Genomic DNA, 20,126 nt, shown 5'->3' with positions numbered 1-20,126 from the left:
AGTGATCTATCTGTCTGTCTGTCTGTCTGTCTGTCTGTCTGTCTGTCTGTCTGTCTATCTATCTATCTATCTATCTATCTATCTATCTATCCATCCATCCATCCATCCATCCATCCATCCATCCATCCATCCATCCATCCATCACTGCAAAAAGCAGTTACAAAATAATTTACTTATAAATTTACTTATAAAAAAGTTTGGACACCCCTGGTCAAATATCATGTTCACATACTCTATGGGGAACAATTACTGTTTATCTGCTAAATTTAATTAATTATAAAAAAATAATAATAGTAAAAAGGTTCAATATTGTCTGTGGGAAAGTTGCGCATTTAATATGTGATGTTTTATTTTTTAGTATGTTAAAAAAAATCATGAAGTGTGTCCTTTATAGAGATTTCGCCAACCTATTTTACCTAGAAATTCAGAATAACAACTCTTTTGGAATAACATTGTAAACTGAATAGCTGTATATGTTTGTTCAAGCATGTTGCACTGATGTTAAGTGCCAAAATAATGATGCAGTAACATTATTATGAACATTCCAGTTGTTTCTAAGACTAATGGAAACTCATTACAACCAGAACAAGTTCCACTGGTTCCTGATTAGGGCAGCCCTTGTTGTTGTTGGATGTTCATGCCCCTTTCGGTATGAGACAGAACTAACAGTTATATGTGAAATCTTTTTATTTTGCCAAATGACGTCTCCTAGTGGTTGGGACCTGTAACTGTTGGTCAGAGGTTCCACTTCTCAACAAACCACAGTGACAATCAAGATATAGGGTCAGCCCACAATACTAAACATATTGTAGCGTCGCTACTGGGGGCCGGCACAGGCTTTACCCAGGAAGCCTTGCGGCAGTGGTGTCTAAGCTCACCGTAGCCGTGTATCCCGTTGTTGGGAGTGGGGTGGCTGCGGTGAGGGATGGGTAAGTAGCCTTTATGTTTGTCTGTTGTATGATTGTATGTGTGTATGAATGGGTGTCTGTCCCTAAACCACTGAATGAACTGCCAAAGGCAGCTCACTTGCGGCCCTGACGCTATCCTTCCTGCTCGCCGGTGCCACAATATAATGTAAACAAATAATATCTAATTAAGATAAGTAATAAGGTAATTACGAAATTTGTCAACAATGAAAGTGGGATTCTATATTTATTTCATTCTTTTAAATTTAGAATTTAAATAGCCAGTGATAGCTCAGTGGTTAAGGTACTGGACTAGTAAACAGGAGGTTGCCGGTTCAAGCCCTGCCACCACCAAGTTGCCACTGTTGGGTCCCTGAGCAAGGCCCAAGTCCGCTCATTGTGTAAGTCGCTTTGGATAAAAGCGTCTGCTAAATGCTGAAAATGTAAATGTAAATGTAAATAAATCTCAGGGCGGCACGGTGGCTCGGTGGGTAGCACTGTCGCCTCACAGCAAGAAGGTCCTGGGTTCGATCCTCAGGTGGGGCGGTCCGGGTCCTTTCTGTGTGAAGTTTGCATGTTCTCCCTGTTTCTGCATGGGTTTCCTCCGGGAGCTCCGGTTACCTCCCACAGTCCAAAAACATGCAGGTTAATTGAATTGCCCTATAGGTGAATGGGTGTGTGTATGTGTCTGCCCTGCCATGGACTGGCGCCCTGTCCAGGGTGTTACTGTGTGCCTTACGCCCATTGAAAAGCTGGGATAGGCTCGAGCACCCCTCCGTGACCCTGATTAGATAAGCTGTTAAGAAAGTGAGTGAGTGAGTGAATAAATCTCTTTTTTTTTTGCGTACTTAAATGTATTTAAGTAATTTTTATATAGTTATATAACATAATTATCATTAATATTAATTTACATATTATTATACGATATTTTTATATTTTATTTTATTTTATATCTTTTGTATTTTAAGCTTTCTCTTAACTTTTTTGTCTTTTATTTATTTCTACCAGTTTTTGTGTGTCCTTTTACTTTAGCTTAAGTAATTTAAGTTCTGGAAACAGAGTGAAAATGTTTATCTATGTTTTCATTTTCAGTCAAACGCTTTAAGGTATTTAAGGGCAGCACGGTGGTCAGGTGGGTAGCACTGTCGCCTCACAATAAGAAAATCCAGGTCTGGGTTCTTTCTGTGTGATGTTTACATGTTCTCTCCGTCTCCACGTGGGTTTCCACCAGGAGCTCCGGTTTCCTCCCACAGTCCAAAGACATACAGGCAGGTTCATTGGAGATATCAATTGAATGAATGCTTAAATCAAAGGTAAATCACAATTAAAATAAACATAAATGCATTTGTGTTGTTTTTGCTCTTTTTCTCAGATTTTTCCCCAATTTTGTCCCCTAATCTAGTCGTATCCAATTACCCTGATTGCATTACGCTTCACCTCTACCGATACAACCCTCCACTGCAACTGACACACGCCCCCTCCGACACGTGTGCAGTACTGACTGCATCTTTTCATCTACACGAGGCGTGTTCATATGCGGATCAGCATTGTGTACGGAGAGCCACACACATTTTATAGACTTATTATCTATTATAGACATCTCGGTGCCAGCCTGGGCACCTACTAAATTAGATTTGTGTAAAAATAATAATGTTTTTATTATTATTATTATTATTATTTTACCAGGTTTTTGAAGAAGAGCTGAATGGAGTTCCTCTTCTCTAGCTTGCGGGAGACGCTTGGTGAAGAATTATCTGCACTTTCCACTGATTTGTCATCCAGAGATCCTGCAGCAGCAGCCACAGCAGCGGCGGGCTTGGGCTCTTCTTTCACCTTGGTGCTTGATCCAGCTTCAGGTGCTGCAGCATGGGTGGCAGGGGATTCCTTCTTTGGCTCTTTAGCCTTGATTAAATCAAAACAAAGCAAACAATCATGCTACATGTTTTACAAGTCTATCACTTGTTAACTACAATGCAAAGGCTATGCAAAGATTGCAAGCAACATACAGAGGCTTGAAAACAGCAAATAAAGGGTTATTTTGATGAAAAGTAAGCAGGGCCATTACTCCACCACAAAGCTCTACAACACCATGACCAGGTAGGACAGGTCTCAAACACACAATTATAGTTTAGTGAAGAATGTGACAACCTGTAATTCTGGTGAGTATAATTATAACACAATACACATAAAATATAATAGCACCCATGTTATGTTCAGGTCAACATAAAATACAACCAGGGTCCAAGCACTAGGAATTGAATTAATTGTTGTTAAATTGTTGTAGCTGTAGTCCCCATTATTTTACTCTGATCTGATAATATTACTATAATTGAAGTCTAAATACTGTATTTCATACACGTCCAAAAAACTTGGGAACAAAAAACCCCACACTGTCACCTAGAATATGACATCAGCATGGGCTTCCAGGCTGCCACGTAATGAGAAAGCAGGAGCGAGAGTTCCTGTAAGACCATGGTGATGTCAAGCTTGCTTGACTGTCAATAGCAAACCACGAAGTGAAATAATATACACCAATCAGACATAACATTATGACCACCTTCCTAATATTGTGTTGGTCCCCCTTTTGCTGCCAAAACAGCCCTGACCCGTAGAGGAATGGGCTCCAATAGACCCCTGAAGGTGTGCTGTGGTATCTGGCACCAAGATGTCAGCAGCAAAGCCTTTAACTCCTGTAAGTTGCGAGGTGGGCCTCCATGGATCAGACTTGTTTGTCAAGCACATCCCACAGATGCTCGATTGGACTGAGATCTGGGGAATTTGGAGGCCAACTCGCTGATGTGCTCCTAAACCATTTTTGCTTTGTGGCAGTGGATAGATACTTCCACAAAGAAAGGACCCGGACCGCCCCACCTGGGGATCGAACCCAGGACCTTCTTGCTGTGAGGCGACTTAGCCACCAAGCTGCCGGTATAGCATTTTGAAAATACAACCTATAGTGTTAATGTTACTATTACAGTGCCACCTTTTGGCAAACGTTAACAACTCTTCTCTTTGCATAAAGGCAAATGTCAAACATGAACAGATAGACTAGTTGTGTGGCTGCCACTGATGCACAAATTTAGCAAATTAATTTGGATTAATGAATTCAGCTATCAGGTTCTGTGAAAATCTAACTGTTTTGTCATATTTGCATTTTTTAAACAATTTATTCTTCAAATAATTTGCATGAAGCTAGAGACAAAGTCTTGGTACAGGAGCCAATCTGTAAAGATCGTCAACAAGACTGGAATATGCCGTGAGCAAGACACCATTCTTCTGCAGATCAACGTGTTCACCTATTTGCTTACTCCCCACGCACATGGGAAATTAGGGGTAGCCAGTTCACCTTCTGGCACATGTTTGTAGAGTTGGGAAAAAAATGGATCACCTAAAGCAGCATTTCCCAACCTTTTTTGCACCACGGACTGGTTTCATATAAGATATAATTTCACGGACCAGCGGGGAAGGGAGAATTTAATAATATTGCTCACAAATTATGTAAAATGGTCTGTGGCCCAGTGGTTGGGAAACCAATGTAAATTAGGAAAAATATACCAAAACTGTATACAGAGTGACCAAAGGTGGGAATTAAACTCAGGTCCCCAAGATTCTAGTGCTATGTGACACACACAACCTGCTGTGTCCCTAGGCAACAATTTCTACGAATCATTTGCTTTGTTTAGGTTCATGTCGGGTCCTGTGCCACCCGGAAACATTGTATATGAGGCAGGATTACACGCTGGATAGGAGGCCATTTAATTAAAGAGCCACTCATAGTCCATTACACCAAGGGAAAATGTATAATAGCCAATTCCCCTTCTACAAACTTTTGGGAGGTGGGAGTACCCAAAACCGGAGTACCCAAAGGAAGAATGTATAGAACTCTGTATAGACATGAGACAAAGATTGGATCCAAACCCCAGAACCCAAAAGATAAAGGATTGATTCTATATCAAACATAAGCATGATTACCATCAGTTAGGTATGTGGCATTATAATTGACCTAGCTGGTAATTAGCTACCGAGCTATGCATCCTGAGTTGTACTCCTTGATACATTTAGTGAACAAAAGAGACACAAAGAAAAGCTTGAAGCCCAAATTATTTAACAATAAAAATCAGACCAGAGGTTAATTTAGCACAAAATCAGTATATTAGCAAGTCTCAGCTCAGTCAGTGTAGTTAATAGAACACAAATATCCACCCAGTATTTGCAACACATGTATTACCGCTCCTCTGGTACCGATGGCGATGCTGGATGCGGCACTTGACGCAGCTGCCTGGATCTTAGAGCTCATTTGGTTTAGCAGTTCCTCAAATTCACACAAGACTATTTTAATTTTTGTTCACTCATACAACATACAACATGATTTGATCAGTGATTCCATTCGAGTGTGTTTACCTTTGGTTTGAGCAAGCTGCCAAATGCCGAGGACTTCTTCTCTAGTTTCTTTTCTTCCGGTTTGGGTGCTGGAGGAGGTTCAGGTCTGGCGGCAGCTTCGAGAGTGCTGGCCTTGGATGCGTCTACCTTGAATAGGGAGCATAAGAAACGTGAACTGGACAAGTAATGTAAATATGAAGGAAGGAAGCGTGTCGAGGAAGTGATGACAGTGCAGCAAGATGAGAAAGACAAGAGGAACAAGAGACTTTTGGGAGAGGAAATCAAAGCAGCTTAATATGGTATTAGTAACACAAGTTGGTAGATCTCAGAGTACCGGTTAAGTGACGTAAAGGAATACTTCAGAGTATATAAATATATAATGTACTTTTCATCAGTCACCTGACCTATACCTCATTAAGCTCTACTGGGACATTTAAATCCACAAAATGCTGTGTGGAATAGTCTAAAATCATACTGGGATAACATGGATTATCAGATTTGAGAAGTTTTAAATTCACATCCACTTTTTAAAGGTACAAGTTTAACCTAACTTCTCCCATTTCCTCCCAATTTAATGTAGCCAGTTAGTCTTCTGCTGCTGGGGACCTCGATTGCATCCGATATGAATATATCCGATGCATGCACAGATCAGCAACCCCTTCTTTTTCACTCGTACTTTGGTGGATTTGTGTGTGGGGCCGGTCTTGCACATGGAGAGTCACTCACTGATCTCCTTGTACCTCCACTTCTCAACAGGCGCCTTGGGCTACTAACCAGGGTCCTTACACAGCTTCAAAGACCCCACCCCACATTTTTGGTCGGGTCTTTTCCCACCTATCCTGCTAGGGGGTGTCCAGCCGGCCAGTAGGTACAAGAGCTAAGATTTAAACTGCACTGGTGTGCTAGAGTAATATATTGCTGCACAATCTGGGCGCCCTATTTCACCTATTTATACATTTTATATATATTTTATGCATTTTCTCCCCTTTTTTCTCCCGGCTTTTTTAGCGCATCCAATCGCCTGCTTGCGTCATGCTTCCTCTCCACTTGAGGAGAACGAAGCTAACCTACGCCCCCTCTGACACGTGGGCAGCAGCCGTATGCATCTTGTCACCTACACCAGACGAGATCAACTGCGGACCAGCCCTATGTACGGAGAGACACACCCTGATCCGCACTCTCTCCCCGTCCCCGTGCAGGCGCCATCATTCAGCCAGCGGGGTCGTAACTGCATCAGTCATGAGAGAGTCCCTATCCGGCTCAATATCCCATCCCTATATGAACAACAGTCAATCGTTGTTCATTTGGCTGCTCAGCCCAGCCAGCAGGCAGAGCTGAGACTCGATACGATGTATTCGAGATCCCAGCTCTGGTGTGCTAGCGTGTGTTTTTATCGCTGTGCCACCTGAGAGGCATATTTATACCTATATATCTATTATGCCACCCAGTGCTGAGATCTGGGTTTGAATCTCAGGAGTTCTATTGGCTGGTCAGGCGTCTACACAGGCATAATTGGCTATGGCTGAAGAAAGGTGCTAGCCGAGGCCCTGAGATGGATATGCAGCCTGTCCAGGGTATTCCTGCCTTGCGCCCAGTGCTTTAAAAATGCATTTACCATCACCACATATTACCACTGCATATTAATTCAACCCATAAAAACATAAATTTTTAATAAAATGTACATCTACAAGGTGGTGATATTATACTACACATGTCCTGCATAGAGATTGGATGTAAATAATGCTGAAGTATTCCTTTCGTAAAAGTGTGACTGGAAAAGACAACATCTCATTTTTGGTTCAGAAGACAGACCCATGCACTGAAAAAGAGTATGAGTTCAAGATGTGATCATATTGAAACAGCGTTGAACAGTTTTATTTACCTGTACCACAACTGGCTTTGCTTCCTCCTTCACCGAAGACTGTAGATAAGCAGATATCTGTGTTAACTAGGCAAGAAAACTACAGATCCCATAAGCCTTTGCTTTGTGAACAATAGCCCTAAAAAGGCTGAACAAAGATGCCATCAGTAATGAAGTGATGAGAGAGCATGAATCAGGCCCGGCGCTGATGGTTTAAGTGACTGACTGTGGTAATATGATGTAAGAGCTGCTGTCAGGATGAGATCACTTTACTTCCCATCATTGCAACATACACTGATCAGCCATAACACCATAACCTCCTTGTTTCTACACTCACTGTCCATTTTATCAGCTCCACTTACCATATAGAAGCACTTTGTAGTTCTACAATTACTGACTGTAGTCCATCTGTTTCTCTACATACTTTTAGCCTGCTTTCACCCTGTTCTTCAATGTTCAGGGCGCCCACAGGACCACTACAGAGCAGGTATTATTTAGGTGGTAGATCATTCTCAGCACTGCACTGCACTGACACTGACATGGTGGTGGTGTGTTAGTGTGTGTTGTGCTGGTATGAGTGGATCAGACACAGCAGCGCTGACAACTCACTGTCCACTCTATTAGACACTCCTACCTAGCTGGTCCATCTTGTAGATGTAAAGTCAGAGACGATCGCTCATCTATTGCTGCTGTTTGAGTTGGTCATCTTCTAGACCTTCATCAGTGGTCACAGGACGCTGCACATGGGGCGCTTTTGGCTGGATATTTTTGGTTGGTGGACTATTCTCAGTCCAGCAGTGACAGTGAGGTGTTTAAAAACTCCGGCAGCGCTGCTGTGTCTGATCCACTTATACCAGCACAACACACACTAACACACCACCACCATGTCAGTGTCACTGCAGTGCTGAGAATGATCCACCACCTAAATTATACCTGCTCTGTGGTGGTCCTAGGAGAGTCCTGAACATTGAAGAACAGCATGAAAGGGGGCTAACAAAGCATGCAGAGAAACAAATGGACTACAGTCAGTAATTGTAGAACTACAAAGTGCTTCTATATGGTAAGCATGGTAAGTGGAGCTAACAAAATTGGCAGTGAGTGAAGAAACTAGGAGGTGGTTTTAATGTTATGGCTGATCAGTGTATATTCTACAGCATATGGCCAAAAATATGTGGACACCTCATATAATTTGGTTTTTCTGTCAAACCAGTGGTTACAGATGTTTAAAATCAATTACAAATCCAAATCAGTAAAAACTGGGACAGTGACATTGGGACAAAAATGCAGTGTTCCTTACATTTACTTTAACTTTTACTTTATTGCATACAGTATGAACTTGTTTTGTTTGGTTAACTTCCTTTCATTCGATTATATACATTCATTTTTGCATTTCAAGCCTGGAACACGTTCCAAAAAAGTTGGAACACAGGCAATTTAAGATGAGTAATGAGATAAAAACTAAATAATAAAGATATTTCAAACAGGTGATTGTGTGTGATCATGCTTTGGTCCAAAATCAGTATCCACAAAAGTGTCTCTGAGGAGCCAAGACAGGCAGAGGATCTCCAGGTTGTCAACAAAAGCATGAGAAAGTTATTAAAATGTTTAAAAACAACTCTTTCTGAAAGAAAGATTGGAAGGGATTTACATATTTCTCCCTCTACAGTACATAATATTATTAAAAGATTCAGGAAACCTTAAGGAATTTCAGTGCATAGAGGTCAAGAGCACAAGTCTAAGCTGAACACCCATGATTTCAGATCCCTCAGACTGCACTGCATCAAAAAACGTCATTCATTAATGGCTGATATAACCACATGGGCAAGGGTTTACTTCAGCAATCCTCTCTCAAGCACTATAATACAAAGTTAAAAGTGTAAAATAACACCTGAAACACTTCATCGCTTGGTATCCTCAGTGCCAAAACATCTTTTAAGTGTTGTGAGAAGGAATGACAACTTTTAATAGAATGTGTTGCAGGCCTAAAATGCAGGAATGGATGTTTAATAAGGTTGACCAGACAAAATATGAAATAACTTGGGTTAATACTGTATGTAATTGAATAAAAATTAAAGTATGAAATGTACTAAATAGTATTAAATAGTATGTTTGTCTGATTTGGGGTTGTATATAAAACAATAGACAGTCCATCACAGGACACACACACACACACTTACACCTAGGGCAATTTTAGTAGCTTTAATTGGCCTGACTGTATGTCTTTGAACTTGTTGGAGAAAAACTAAGCACCTGGAGGAAACCCAAATGGACACGATCCAAACCCAAGAACATGATCCACACAAATGAGATCCTGGCTATGGAATCAAACCCAGGTCTTTCTTGCTCTGAGGCGACCTTTTGATCTCTACCCACTAGGCTACCACTGTCCCAACCACTGTCTACTACCACAGTCCCACTGTTATGACTTCTAAAGCAGTAAATTCCAAGACTTAAAGAAGTATGTAGGGTAGTTGTACAAATCACACTGTTAAAAACTAAGGACACTCATTTGGTGCAATACAGTGTGGTTTGGGTTGTAGCCAAAATCTAAGATACTGATGATAATGTAGGCTTTGCTCTGATACTAAAATTCTACTTATGCTTACCTGACACAAATGTGAGCTTAAGTAATGTAATACAAGTTGGCCTGTGAGTATTGAATGGCAGGAAGCGTGAGGTGATTTCCACTTTGATGGGTGTATCAGACACCAGTATCAGACACAAAACCCAACTGGTAAAATAATGGCATAAGTATCATAATGGTATGAGTGGTGACAAAGCATTGGAAGTGTAAGCCTTGTTAATTTTGAAATTTCAAATCCATGTTGATGTTTACCGGCGCAGATGTCTTGCCAGGCGTACCAGCTCTGCTCACTTTTGAAAAGTTTGATGCCATCTTGCCTAGTAATAACTTCAATTCACAACATGGTGTTATAATGTGCCAAATTGAAGTCTATGAAACTGCTTTTACAATATCATGCATGCTAAATAGAGAAACATTAGCAGTTGGAACTGTCGTTGGGTACCCTAGCTGTCATCTAGGAGCAACCACAGCTCAGCTACAAACCTATCAGCCATTGAACTTACATAACTCAGTTGCAGCATTTACTACTTAGTTACAAACTGTTTCTGGAGGTAGTATTAACTCTAGAACTGTTCTTAGAGAGCTTTTGGTTTTGGGTTTCCTTGACCAAGCTGAAGTGCTATAAAACAAACAAACTTTGGACTCTGGAGCAGTGGGAATACATTCTATTTTATGCTTCATCAACTGGCTGACAGATGAATAGGGGGTTTGCAGACACCAAGGGAATTCTAAGTACCCAAGGACACTGGGCCAAGTTTTGGTGGATCGTGGACTGGAATTGTTTTTACTGGTATGGACCAGACTGTAGTTGTGGTGGATGTAAATCTTAACGCAAGACCATATGATAAGTTTGAAGGTAACCATGTGCCTCCAAATTCAGAGGAACTACATGGAAGCTAGGACCAAGCATCCGCATAACTTTGTATAGTGATATTCGATGGGTGCCTACCTTTGAACGAAAGAGTTTGCCAAATGTGATCTCTTTAGTTTTGGCTTTGCCGGGGGTCTCTGGTTCTTTGGCCTTTGCTGCTGCTGCTGCCTGTGGTGCCTCTTCTTTCTTCACAGCCGGCTCTGCTTTACTCTCCATCTTTGGTGGTGCTGGAGGCGGAGGAGGAGGTGGGACCTTTGACGTATCCTGTGCCTTACAAGAGGGACAATCAGAGAATTAGAATAGAATGCATTTTCTCCCTTTTTTTTTCCCTGAATGAGGAGAGCGAACTGACACACGTCCCCTCCGATACGTGAGCAGTAGCCGACTGCATTTTTTCACCTGCACCAGTTGAGTATGCGAATCAGCCCTGTGCACAGAGAGCCACACCCTGATCAGCATTATTCCTCTACTCTAAGCAGACGCCATCAACCAGCCAGCAGAGGTCGTAATTGCATCAGTTATGATGTCCCCATCCGGCTCCCTAATCCTGTATGAACAACAGCCAAACGTTGTTCATATAGCCGCCCAGCCCAGCTGGATGGCAGAGCTGAGATTCGATATGATGTATTCGAAATCCCAGTTCTGGTGTGCTAACGTGTTTTACCGCTGCGCCACCTGAGCGGCCTAATCGCTTCCATTTCTGACATATTTTATGGTTAGCGCCATAGCTTACATTTACTGCTAGAGCTGATGGGGTCTCCTTTTGTGAGTGAGCATTAAAAGAAAGGGGATTTTCAAATTCTCAGGTCTTTAGTTAGAGATTAGAGGACATATTGGGAGGACATGTGAAGGCATCTTTTGCCAGAGACATTAATAAAAACAGAAGCCATCAATAAAAAAAGACACAAATGCGACTTCAAGTACAGTGCTCTAGTTGAAGCTTGACAAGTAAGTCATAAAACTTGCATTTTTCTCTTAATAAATAAACAGTCAGCTGAGGAAGATAAATGACTATGCAGAAACAAATGGCTTTCTTTAGACTGCTGTCTGTCACGATGCATTAACTTTTCTGAATGTAACTGTAGGAAAAATGAGATCTGACTAAGCAGCTGCAGAATATTAATAGTATTGATACTTCTCTGCACTGAGTACAATTCATTTCACCGAAAGAGTGCAGTGCACAAATGAGAATCAGACGCACCATCACAGAAGCTGCTAAGACTGACTACTAGGACTTTATTTATGCATTTTCTCCCAATTTAGCATAGCCAATTAGGGACCCTGATTGTGTCTGAGGAGGGTATATTTGCCTGACACATGCTCCCTCCGGCGTCTATGCAATCCACCGACCTCCCTATTACTCGTCCATACCTCATAGATTTACGCATAAAGCCAGTCTTGCGCCCTGAGAGTCACACAATGATCTCAGCAGTTCTCCACTTCTGTACAGACGCCTCTGGCTACTAACCAGGGTCCTTACACAGTGTTGAAGTCCTCACCCCCTTATTAGTCTGGTCTTTCACACCCAGCAAACTAGTGGCCAATTTTGTCTGCTGCAGGCACTGCGATAGCAGAGCTGAGATTTGAACTCTTTGAGATTTGAAATGTTGTGTTTATTCATTAATAAAAAAGTATTTAGTCAGCCACTGATTGTGCCAGTTCTCCTACTTAGAAAGATGAGAGAGGTCTGTAATTTTCATCATAGGTACACTTCAACTATGAGAGACAAAATGAGAAAAAAAAATCCAGGAATTCACATTGTAGGATTTTTAAAGAATTTTTTTGTAAATTATGGTGGAAAATAAGTATTTGGTCAATAACAAAAGTTCAACTCAATACTTTGTAACATAACCTTTGTTGGCAATGACAGAGGTCAAACGTTTCCTGTAAGTCTTCACCAGGTTTGCACACACTGTAGCTGGTATTTTGGCCCATTCTTCCATGCAGATCTCCTCTAGAGCAATGATGCTTTGGGGCTGTCGCTGGGCAACACGGACTCCACAAATTTTCTATGGGGTTGAGGTCTGGAGACTGGTTAGGCCACTCCAGGACCTTGAAATGCTTTTTACGGAGCCACTCCTTCGTTGCCCGAGCGGTGTGTTTGGGATCATTGTCATGCTGGAAGACCCAGCCACGTTCCATCTTCAATGCTCTCACTGATGGAAGGAGGTTTTGGCTTAAAATCTCACGATACATGGCCCCGTTCATTCTTCCCTTAACACGGATCAGTCGTCCTGTCCCCTTTGCAGAAAAACAGCCCCAAAGCATGATGTTTCCACCCCCATGCTTCACAGTAGATATGGTGTGCAACTCAGCATTCTTCTTCCTCCAAACATGACGATTTGAGTATTTACCAAAAAGTTCCATTTTGGTTTCATCTGACCACATGATATTCTCCCAATCCTCTTCTGGATCATCCATATGCTCTCTGGCAAACTTCAGACGGGCCTGGACATGTACTGGCTTAAGCAGGGGGACACGCCTGGCACTGCAGGATTTGAGTCCCTCTCGGCGTAGTGTGTTACTGATGGTAGCCTTTGTACTTTGGTCCCAGCTCTCTGCAGGTCATTCATCAGGTCCCTCCGTGTAGTTCTGGGATTTTTGCTCAACGTTCTCATGATCATTTTGACCCCACGGGATGAGATCTTGACCCCAAGGGAGATTATCAATGGTCTTGTATGTCTTCCATTTTCTTACAATTGCTCCCACAGTTAATTTATTCACACCAACCTGCTTGCCTATTGTAGATTCACTCTTCCCAGCCTGGTGCAGGTCTACAATTTTCTTCCTGGTGTCCTTCGACAGCTCTTTGGTCTTGGCCATGGTTGAGTTTGGAGTCTGACTGTTTGAGGCTGTAAACAGGTGTCTTTTATACAGATAACGAGGTCAAACAGGTGCCATTAATACAGGTAACGAGTGGAGGACAGAAGAGCTTCTTAAAGAAGAAGTTACAGGTCTGTGAGAGCCAGAAATCTTGCTTGTTTGTGGGTGACCAAATACTTATTTTCCACCATAATTTACAAATAAATTCTTTAAAAATCCTACAATGTGATTTCCTGGATTTTTTTTTCTCATTTTGTCTTTGATAGTTGAAGTGATGAAAATTACAGACCTCTCTCATCTTTCTAAGTAGGAGAACTTTCACAATCAGTGGCTGACTAAGTACTTTTTGACCCCACTGTACATTATATTTTAATGACAAATTTAAAATCACTTCATCACAACCTCGTCTTTTGTCTTTTTTGCTTTCAGTAACAGTCTAATTTATACATTTTAGATCGTTTATCTACTGCACATTCACTTTTAATGGTAGCTCCCTTAAGTGAATGCCCCCTAAGTTTAATACTATTTAGTACAATGGTAGCTCCCCTAAGTGTACAATGGTAGCTTCCCTAAGTGTACAATGGTAGCTCCCCTAAGTGTACAATGGTAGCTCCTCTAAGTGTACAATGGTAGCTACACTAAATGTACAATGGTAGCTCCTCTAAGTGTACAATGGTAGCTCCTCTAAGTGTACAATGGTAGCTACACTAAATGTACAATGGTAGCTCCCCTAAGTGTACAATGGTAGCTCCCCTAAGTGTACAATGGTAGCTCCTCTAAGTGTACAATGGTAGCTCCTCTAAGTGTACAATGGTAGCTCCTCTAAGTGTACAATGGTAGCTACACTAAATGTACAATGGTAGCTCCTCTAAGTGTACAATGGTAGCTCCTCTAAGTGTACAATGGTAGCTACACTAAATGTACAATGGTAGCTCCCCTAAGTGTACAATGATAGCTCCCCTAAGTGTACAATGGTAGCTCCTCTAAGTGTACAATGGTAGCTCCTCTAAGTGTACAATGGTAGCTCCTCTAAGTGTACAATGGTAGCTCCTCTAAGTGTACAATGGTAGCTCCTCTAAGTGTACAATGGTAGCTCTCCTAAGTGTACAATGATAGCTCCCCTAAGTGTACAATGGTAGCTCCTCTAAGTGTACAATGGTAGCTCCTCTAAGTGTACAATGGTAGCTCCTCTAAGTGTACAATGGTAGCTCTCCTAAGTGTACAATGATAGCTCCCCTAAGTGTACAATGGGAGCTCCCCTAAGTGGGTGCCCCCCTGAGGTTAATACTATTTAGTACATTGCATGTGGCGTGGGTAGAAATAAACTTCGCACACATACACACCAGCACACGTCTTACCAGTGTCAGAAATCCATGCAAATGCCCCCAAAAATCCAGTTAGCCCTAATGATTACCTTTAACAATCAAAAATACAGGCCAAACATGACCAACAGGGATGCAGGACATAAGACCCCAATGCAGGACACCGTAAGTAAACCCCCTCACCAAAATAAGGTTTTTCAGTCAGCTAGGGATTTAGTTAAATCACTAACTAGTTACATAAATTTTGAGAAATAATTTTTGGCTCTTTATTAAAGGTGGAGTTTCCCAGTAGTACAACCATCTAGATTCAGCTTCACTGCAATAAATCTAGATTCATCAGACCAGGCAATGCTTTTCCCAATCATCATCAGGCCAGACAATGCATTCCCTAGTCATTAAATGTCCAGTGTCAGTTGCCTGTGGCCACTCTAGCCTTAGATGTCTGTTCTTGGCTGACTGGCATAAACCCAAATAAGGTTTTTTGCTGTTTTAGCCTGGCTGCCTTAAGGTTTGACACGTTATAGGTTCTAAGGTGTGTTTCTCCGATCGCTCACCACAATTGTGAGGTGTTTGAGATACCAGTCTTGCTATCTGTTCAAATCAGTCTGGCTTTTCTCCTCAAAAAATTTTCATAACAAGACATTTCGACTCATAGAACTGATGCTCACTGGATGTTATTTTGTGTTTTTCACCATCATGTGTAAAAATGCTATGAGATTAACAGTTTCAGAAATACTGAAACCATGCCGTCTGGCAACAACAGCTATTCTACAGGCAATACCCGTTTTACACCTCATGACTGGCTGATATAATTACTGGGACATTACACAAAGCTATTGAGTACAATATGTTCATTTTCAAATGTTTCATCAGTATATGATCAGTATATTGCTCCTTCCTTCCAACTTCCAAGTTAAAGAACTAGCATATATAATTAGAACCTTTCATGAACAGTGTTGTTATGGTAAAGAGATGTGCTTACCTGATCTTTTGAGACATCAGGATTAGTTGTTGGTTTTGTTGGTTTGGTCGGAGTCACCCTCTTATGTAAAAAAGAGAATGGAGACATAGAAATGTTTGAGTGGCTGTGAAAAACTACGACATATTTATGATTTATCTTATATTCCTCCTTAATAAACTCCATCTACACAGTATATCTCCATCTGAATAGTACCCCAGGCCTATGCAATCAAGATACAATAAAATACAAAATATATACAGTATCTGATATGTTTGAGTCACAAATTCTTGCTGACAAGCCTTGCTAGCTATGGCACAATTACACAAAGGACTCAGTGGCCCATAGTGAACACGTTCTCTCATATTGAGTCGTCCATTGTCCTCTAGAGATGGCGTAGGCCTGCCCATGCGTTATCGCTGCCCATCACAACTTGCAAATACACAGGCCTCTCTTGTAAGCACACATTATGCAGCAAAACAAAAGGCTGCCACATTCTGACATGTTGAAAGGCTTGGTTTAGCGCTGTGCCAAGGAATAGTTGAACTACTGAAACAGATCAACTTCAGGGCACTAAGGATTTTTTTAAAGGAGATGTCAATTTAACTAGGGGTCTGTTTACAGTCTATTGATATTTATTATTAGGAGATATTACTACGGTTAAATATAACTGACTACTGATGCCAACTGAAATTTAAAAATAAATTTCATGCATTTATTCATGTTTTGTACATGTAAAAGCATTGGCATCACTATTAATGTTGGAAATGAATGTAAAATGTATGGTATGTATTTTATTTATGTCAAATTTAGTGGATTATATTTAAAAAGCTGTAATCAATGCACTTGGCCCATTGAAGACAGTTTCACATAATAACAGAACATTTCATCAATTGTATAATAATTAAAACAGCCTTCACATCCCAATAAAACAGCAGTTCCAATGAAAAACAACCTTAAATGTACTTACAAGTGTTTTGAAAAAGTTCATAACTGGACGTTCCTCTTCGTCGGTCTTGTCGAGTTGAGCGTTCTCTGGTGCGACCTCGCTGGTGCTCGGCTCGAGCGGTTCCCCCTGTGGCTCTTTCTCAGCCTGCGCACTCGCCCTTATGTCTGGAAGCTCCTATAGACGAACATAGAGAATCAGCCCTTGCGAATGTGATGCGGGACTCCAGCTGATGTGCAGTGGCTGTTAATCGGTGCATTGAAGCCCTGCACAATTCCAGCCATGCCTCTGCCTACTCGGGACTCCGGCAACAATTAGGCTTTCATTATTACTCGCTTTTTCCCCCTCACTCATTGATATTCAGCAATGTTCTGGACTTAAGGCCTGTGTTTGACCCATGCTAAGCAGCTACTGTATAGAATTTTTTCTTTCTCATTTGCAGTTGTATTATAGCAAAATAAATCATATACATATATCATTATGAAAATATATATGCTTGGTTTACTGTTACTCTTTAAATCAGCCATAACATTTAAACCACCTCCTTGTTTCTACACTAACTGTCCATTTTATCAGCTCCACTTACCATATAGAAGCACTTTGTAGTTCTACAATTACTCACTGTAGTCCATCTGTTTCTCTGCATGCTTTGTTAGCCCCCTTTCATGCTGTTCTTCAATGGTCAGTTCTCTCCCAGGACCACCACAGAGCAGGTATTATTTAGGTGGTGGATCATTCTCAGCACTGCAATGACACTGACATGGTGGTGGTGTGTTAGTGTGTGTTGTGCTGGTATGAGTGGATCAGACACAGCAGCGCTGATGCAGATTTAAATACCGTGTCCACTCACTGTCCACTCTATTAGAAACTTCTACCTAGTTGGTCCACCTTGTAGTTGTAAAGTTAGAGACGATCGCTCATCTGTTGCTGCTGTTTGAGTTGGTCATCTTCTAGACCTTCATCAGTGGTCACAGGACGCTGCCCACGGGGCACTGTTGGCTGGAAGTTTTTGCTTGGTGGACTATTCTCAGTCCAGCAGTGATAGTGAGGTGTTTAAAAACTCCATCACCGCTGCTGTGTCTGATCCACTCATAGCAGCACAACACACACTAACACACCACCACCATGTCATTGTCACTGCAGTGCTGAGAATCATCCACCACCTAAATAATACCTGCTCTGTAGTGGTCCTGGGAGAGAACTGACCATTGAAGAACAGCATGAAAGGGGGCTACAAAGCATGTAGAGAAACAGATGGACTACAGTCAGTAATTGTAGAACTACAAAGTGCTTCTATATGGCAAGTGGAGCTGATAAAATGGACATTGAGTGTAGAAACAAGGAGGTAGTTTAGCACACAGCACAAAAAAGTGTGCAAAAAGTCAAGGAGTCTAAATAGTTTCTGAATCTGCGGTACGTTGTATTTACAAATCCAAAGTCACACGATGTAGTAACTAATATGTGCACTAAAATTACATTAATAAGTAAACAAAAGTGGTTGAATACTCTTGAATACTCTTGAATGCACTTGTATACCTGTAACCACTTTAGGTCATTTACACTTCTCAGATTACAAAGTCAACAGGGATTTAGCACTGAAACTAACACTGTTTGCTTAAGTTAAATGTTTAAACCAATGTTAAATGTTGAAATATGAGGTGTCAAATTTGCACCAACTGACAGTAACCTCCCGGCATTCCCAGCTCACAGTTACCTAATGCCAAGTTCACACTACATGACTTTCTGAGTTGTCGGGTCACTGTACAGTTCCCACTACACGACTGAATCTTTTGCACTCGGGAGTCTTTCAGTCAGTGTATATTTCACACTACACGACTGATCAGCGATAGGGGGTTTCACACTACACGATCTATCACCAACTGGAATCACAGACGAGCTTCTCTGATCTCCCAAACTACGTTGTTTTTTTTTGTTTTTTTTACAAAAACACACATGAGAAGTGACGAGGGGTTTAATGATACCACGTGATACCACGAGTGATCAAAGTGTTTGTGCGCTGATGTGCAGCGTAAAATCAAAGAGGAAAAATAAATGAATCTGAGTGGATTTGGCAACACGAACAGTATGGACCGTTCTATAGTAAATTGGAGGTTAAGTAATATTTTTGCAATGCAGTGTTATGTTTTGTAGAGGATCAAGTCAGAAATACTGTAAAACGTGTGTTTGCCGGTGTATTCTGATATAAACTATATTGTCCCCCTGTCCCACCTGTTTACACTCCTCTCCTGCGTTTCCCCTCACACCGTATCCTGTGTTTTCATTGGCTGTTCTACACAGCACTCACTGCCAGTCGCACAACTCGGATCAGATATCTGACATGCTAGAAAACTCGATCCGGTCGCCGAGCAAACGCCGAGTTGCTCCCGAGCCGGCAAATCTAGCGCCGACCAGTCGCCGAGCGAAAATCAGGGCAAAAATCGTGTAGTGTGAACTAGGCATAAGTACTAACATCTAAAGCTAGAGTGGCCACTTCCATAACCCCAGAAAGGACATCAGAGCCCAAAAGGAGGGCATGACAGTGGGTAGTCAGGATAGAGTCACAAAATTAAAACCTTAAATTACTGTATATAACTCTGATGAAAATTGCTATATTAATGGATGTTCTACTCACAACATTAGAGTCTAGTCTTTAAGACTAAACCAATGTGCAAATTGTATTATTTCCAGATTTAACAAGCCTAATGTAACATTAACGTTCTGTATAAGTAAAACAATGACAATTAATACTACAGTGGTAGGTAGGTGCTAGCTCAGCAGTTAAGGTACTGGTCTAGTGATCAGAAAGTTGTTGCTTTAAGCCTCACCACTACCAAGCTGCCACTGTTGAGCTGCCTTGAGCAAGACCCACACAATTGCTAGGATTGCATACATTCATAATTGTACATCGCTTTGAATAAAAGCATCTATTAAATGAAGTAAATGTACTATAAATATACTCTGGAACTCATGTAAGAATGTAAGTAATGCACTTACAGACTTTGCACCATCGGTCTGTACTTCAGGGATAGTCTCCTCTACAGGCACATTTTGATTTGCAGTAGAAACGGGCTCATTCTTCTTTTTAAACATCTTGAACCTGCTGGGTTTCTCGACTGGTTTTGGTGCCTCCTCTTTGTCTGGCATATTGGTCTCTGTTGCTATCTGCTCAGATGAAGGAGTTGTATCATTGACGTCATTGATATTTGCTTGCAAGGACTCTAGTAATTCTAGTGTTGGTTCATTCTCTGGTTTAGGAGGTACTGGCTCAATATTTTTCTTGAACAACTTGAACCTGCTGGGTTTCTCGACTGGTTTTGGGGCCTCCTCTTTGTCTGGCATACTGGTCTCTGTTGCTATTTGCTCAGATGAAGGAGTTGTATCGTTGACGTCATTGATATTAGCTTGCAAGGACTCTAGTAATTCTAGTGTTGGTTCATTCTCTGGTTTAGGAGGTACTGGCTCAATATTTTTCTTGA

General features: G+C 41.4%; 1 protein-coding gene across 6 annotated transcripts in view; it reads right to left on the bottom strand.

Annotated features, from left to right (window-relative positions):
* bcas1 (brain enriched myelin associated protein 1) overlaps window positions 1-19,756 on the bottom strand; it is a 37,372-nt gene extending 17,616 nt beyond the window's left edge. For 3 of the 6 annotated variants that reach the window (XR_010015395.1, XM_063015751.1, XM_063015754.1), the window contains exons 1-8: window positions 19,645-19,756; window positions 16,675-16,827; window positions 15,729-15,788; window positions 10,680-10,871; window positions 7,168-7,206; window positions 5,307-5,432; window positions 5,134-5,217; window positions 2,589-2,807 (exon numbers count right to left, since the gene is read on the bottom strand). Coding sequence is in view for 5 of the 6 variants with exons in the window: in XM_063015751.1 (XP_062871821.1) it covers window positions 2,589-2,807; window positions 5,134-5,217; window positions 5,307-5,432; window positions 7,168-7,206; window positions 10,680-10,871; window positions 15,729-15,788; window positions 16,675-16,827; window positions 19,645-19,740 (969 nt within the window). In the remaining variant the exon portion in view is untranslated. The remainder of the gene's footprint in view (window positions 1-2,588; window positions 2,808-5,133; window positions 5,218-5,306; window positions 5,433-7,167; window positions 7,207-10,679; window positions 10,872-15,728; window positions 15,789-16,674; window positions 16,828-19,644) is intronic. The other 3 variants (XM_063015752.1, XM_063015755.1, XM_063015753.1) reach the window with 3 other exon arrangements.
* Between the last annotated feature and the right edge of the window lie 370 nt (window positions 19,757-20,126).

Source organism: Trichomycterus rosablanca, chromosome 19, assembly GCF_030014385.1.
Source record: "Trichomycterus rosablanca isolate fTriRos1 chromosome 19, fTriRos1.hap1, whole genome shotgun sequence".
Taxonomy (NCBI): Eukaryota; Metazoa; Chordata; class Actinopteri; order Siluriformes; family Trichomycteridae; genus Trichomycterus; species Trichomycterus rosablanca.
Note: the sequence above shows the minus strand (reverse complement) of the source record. Positions and strands in the feature narration are given on the sequence as shown.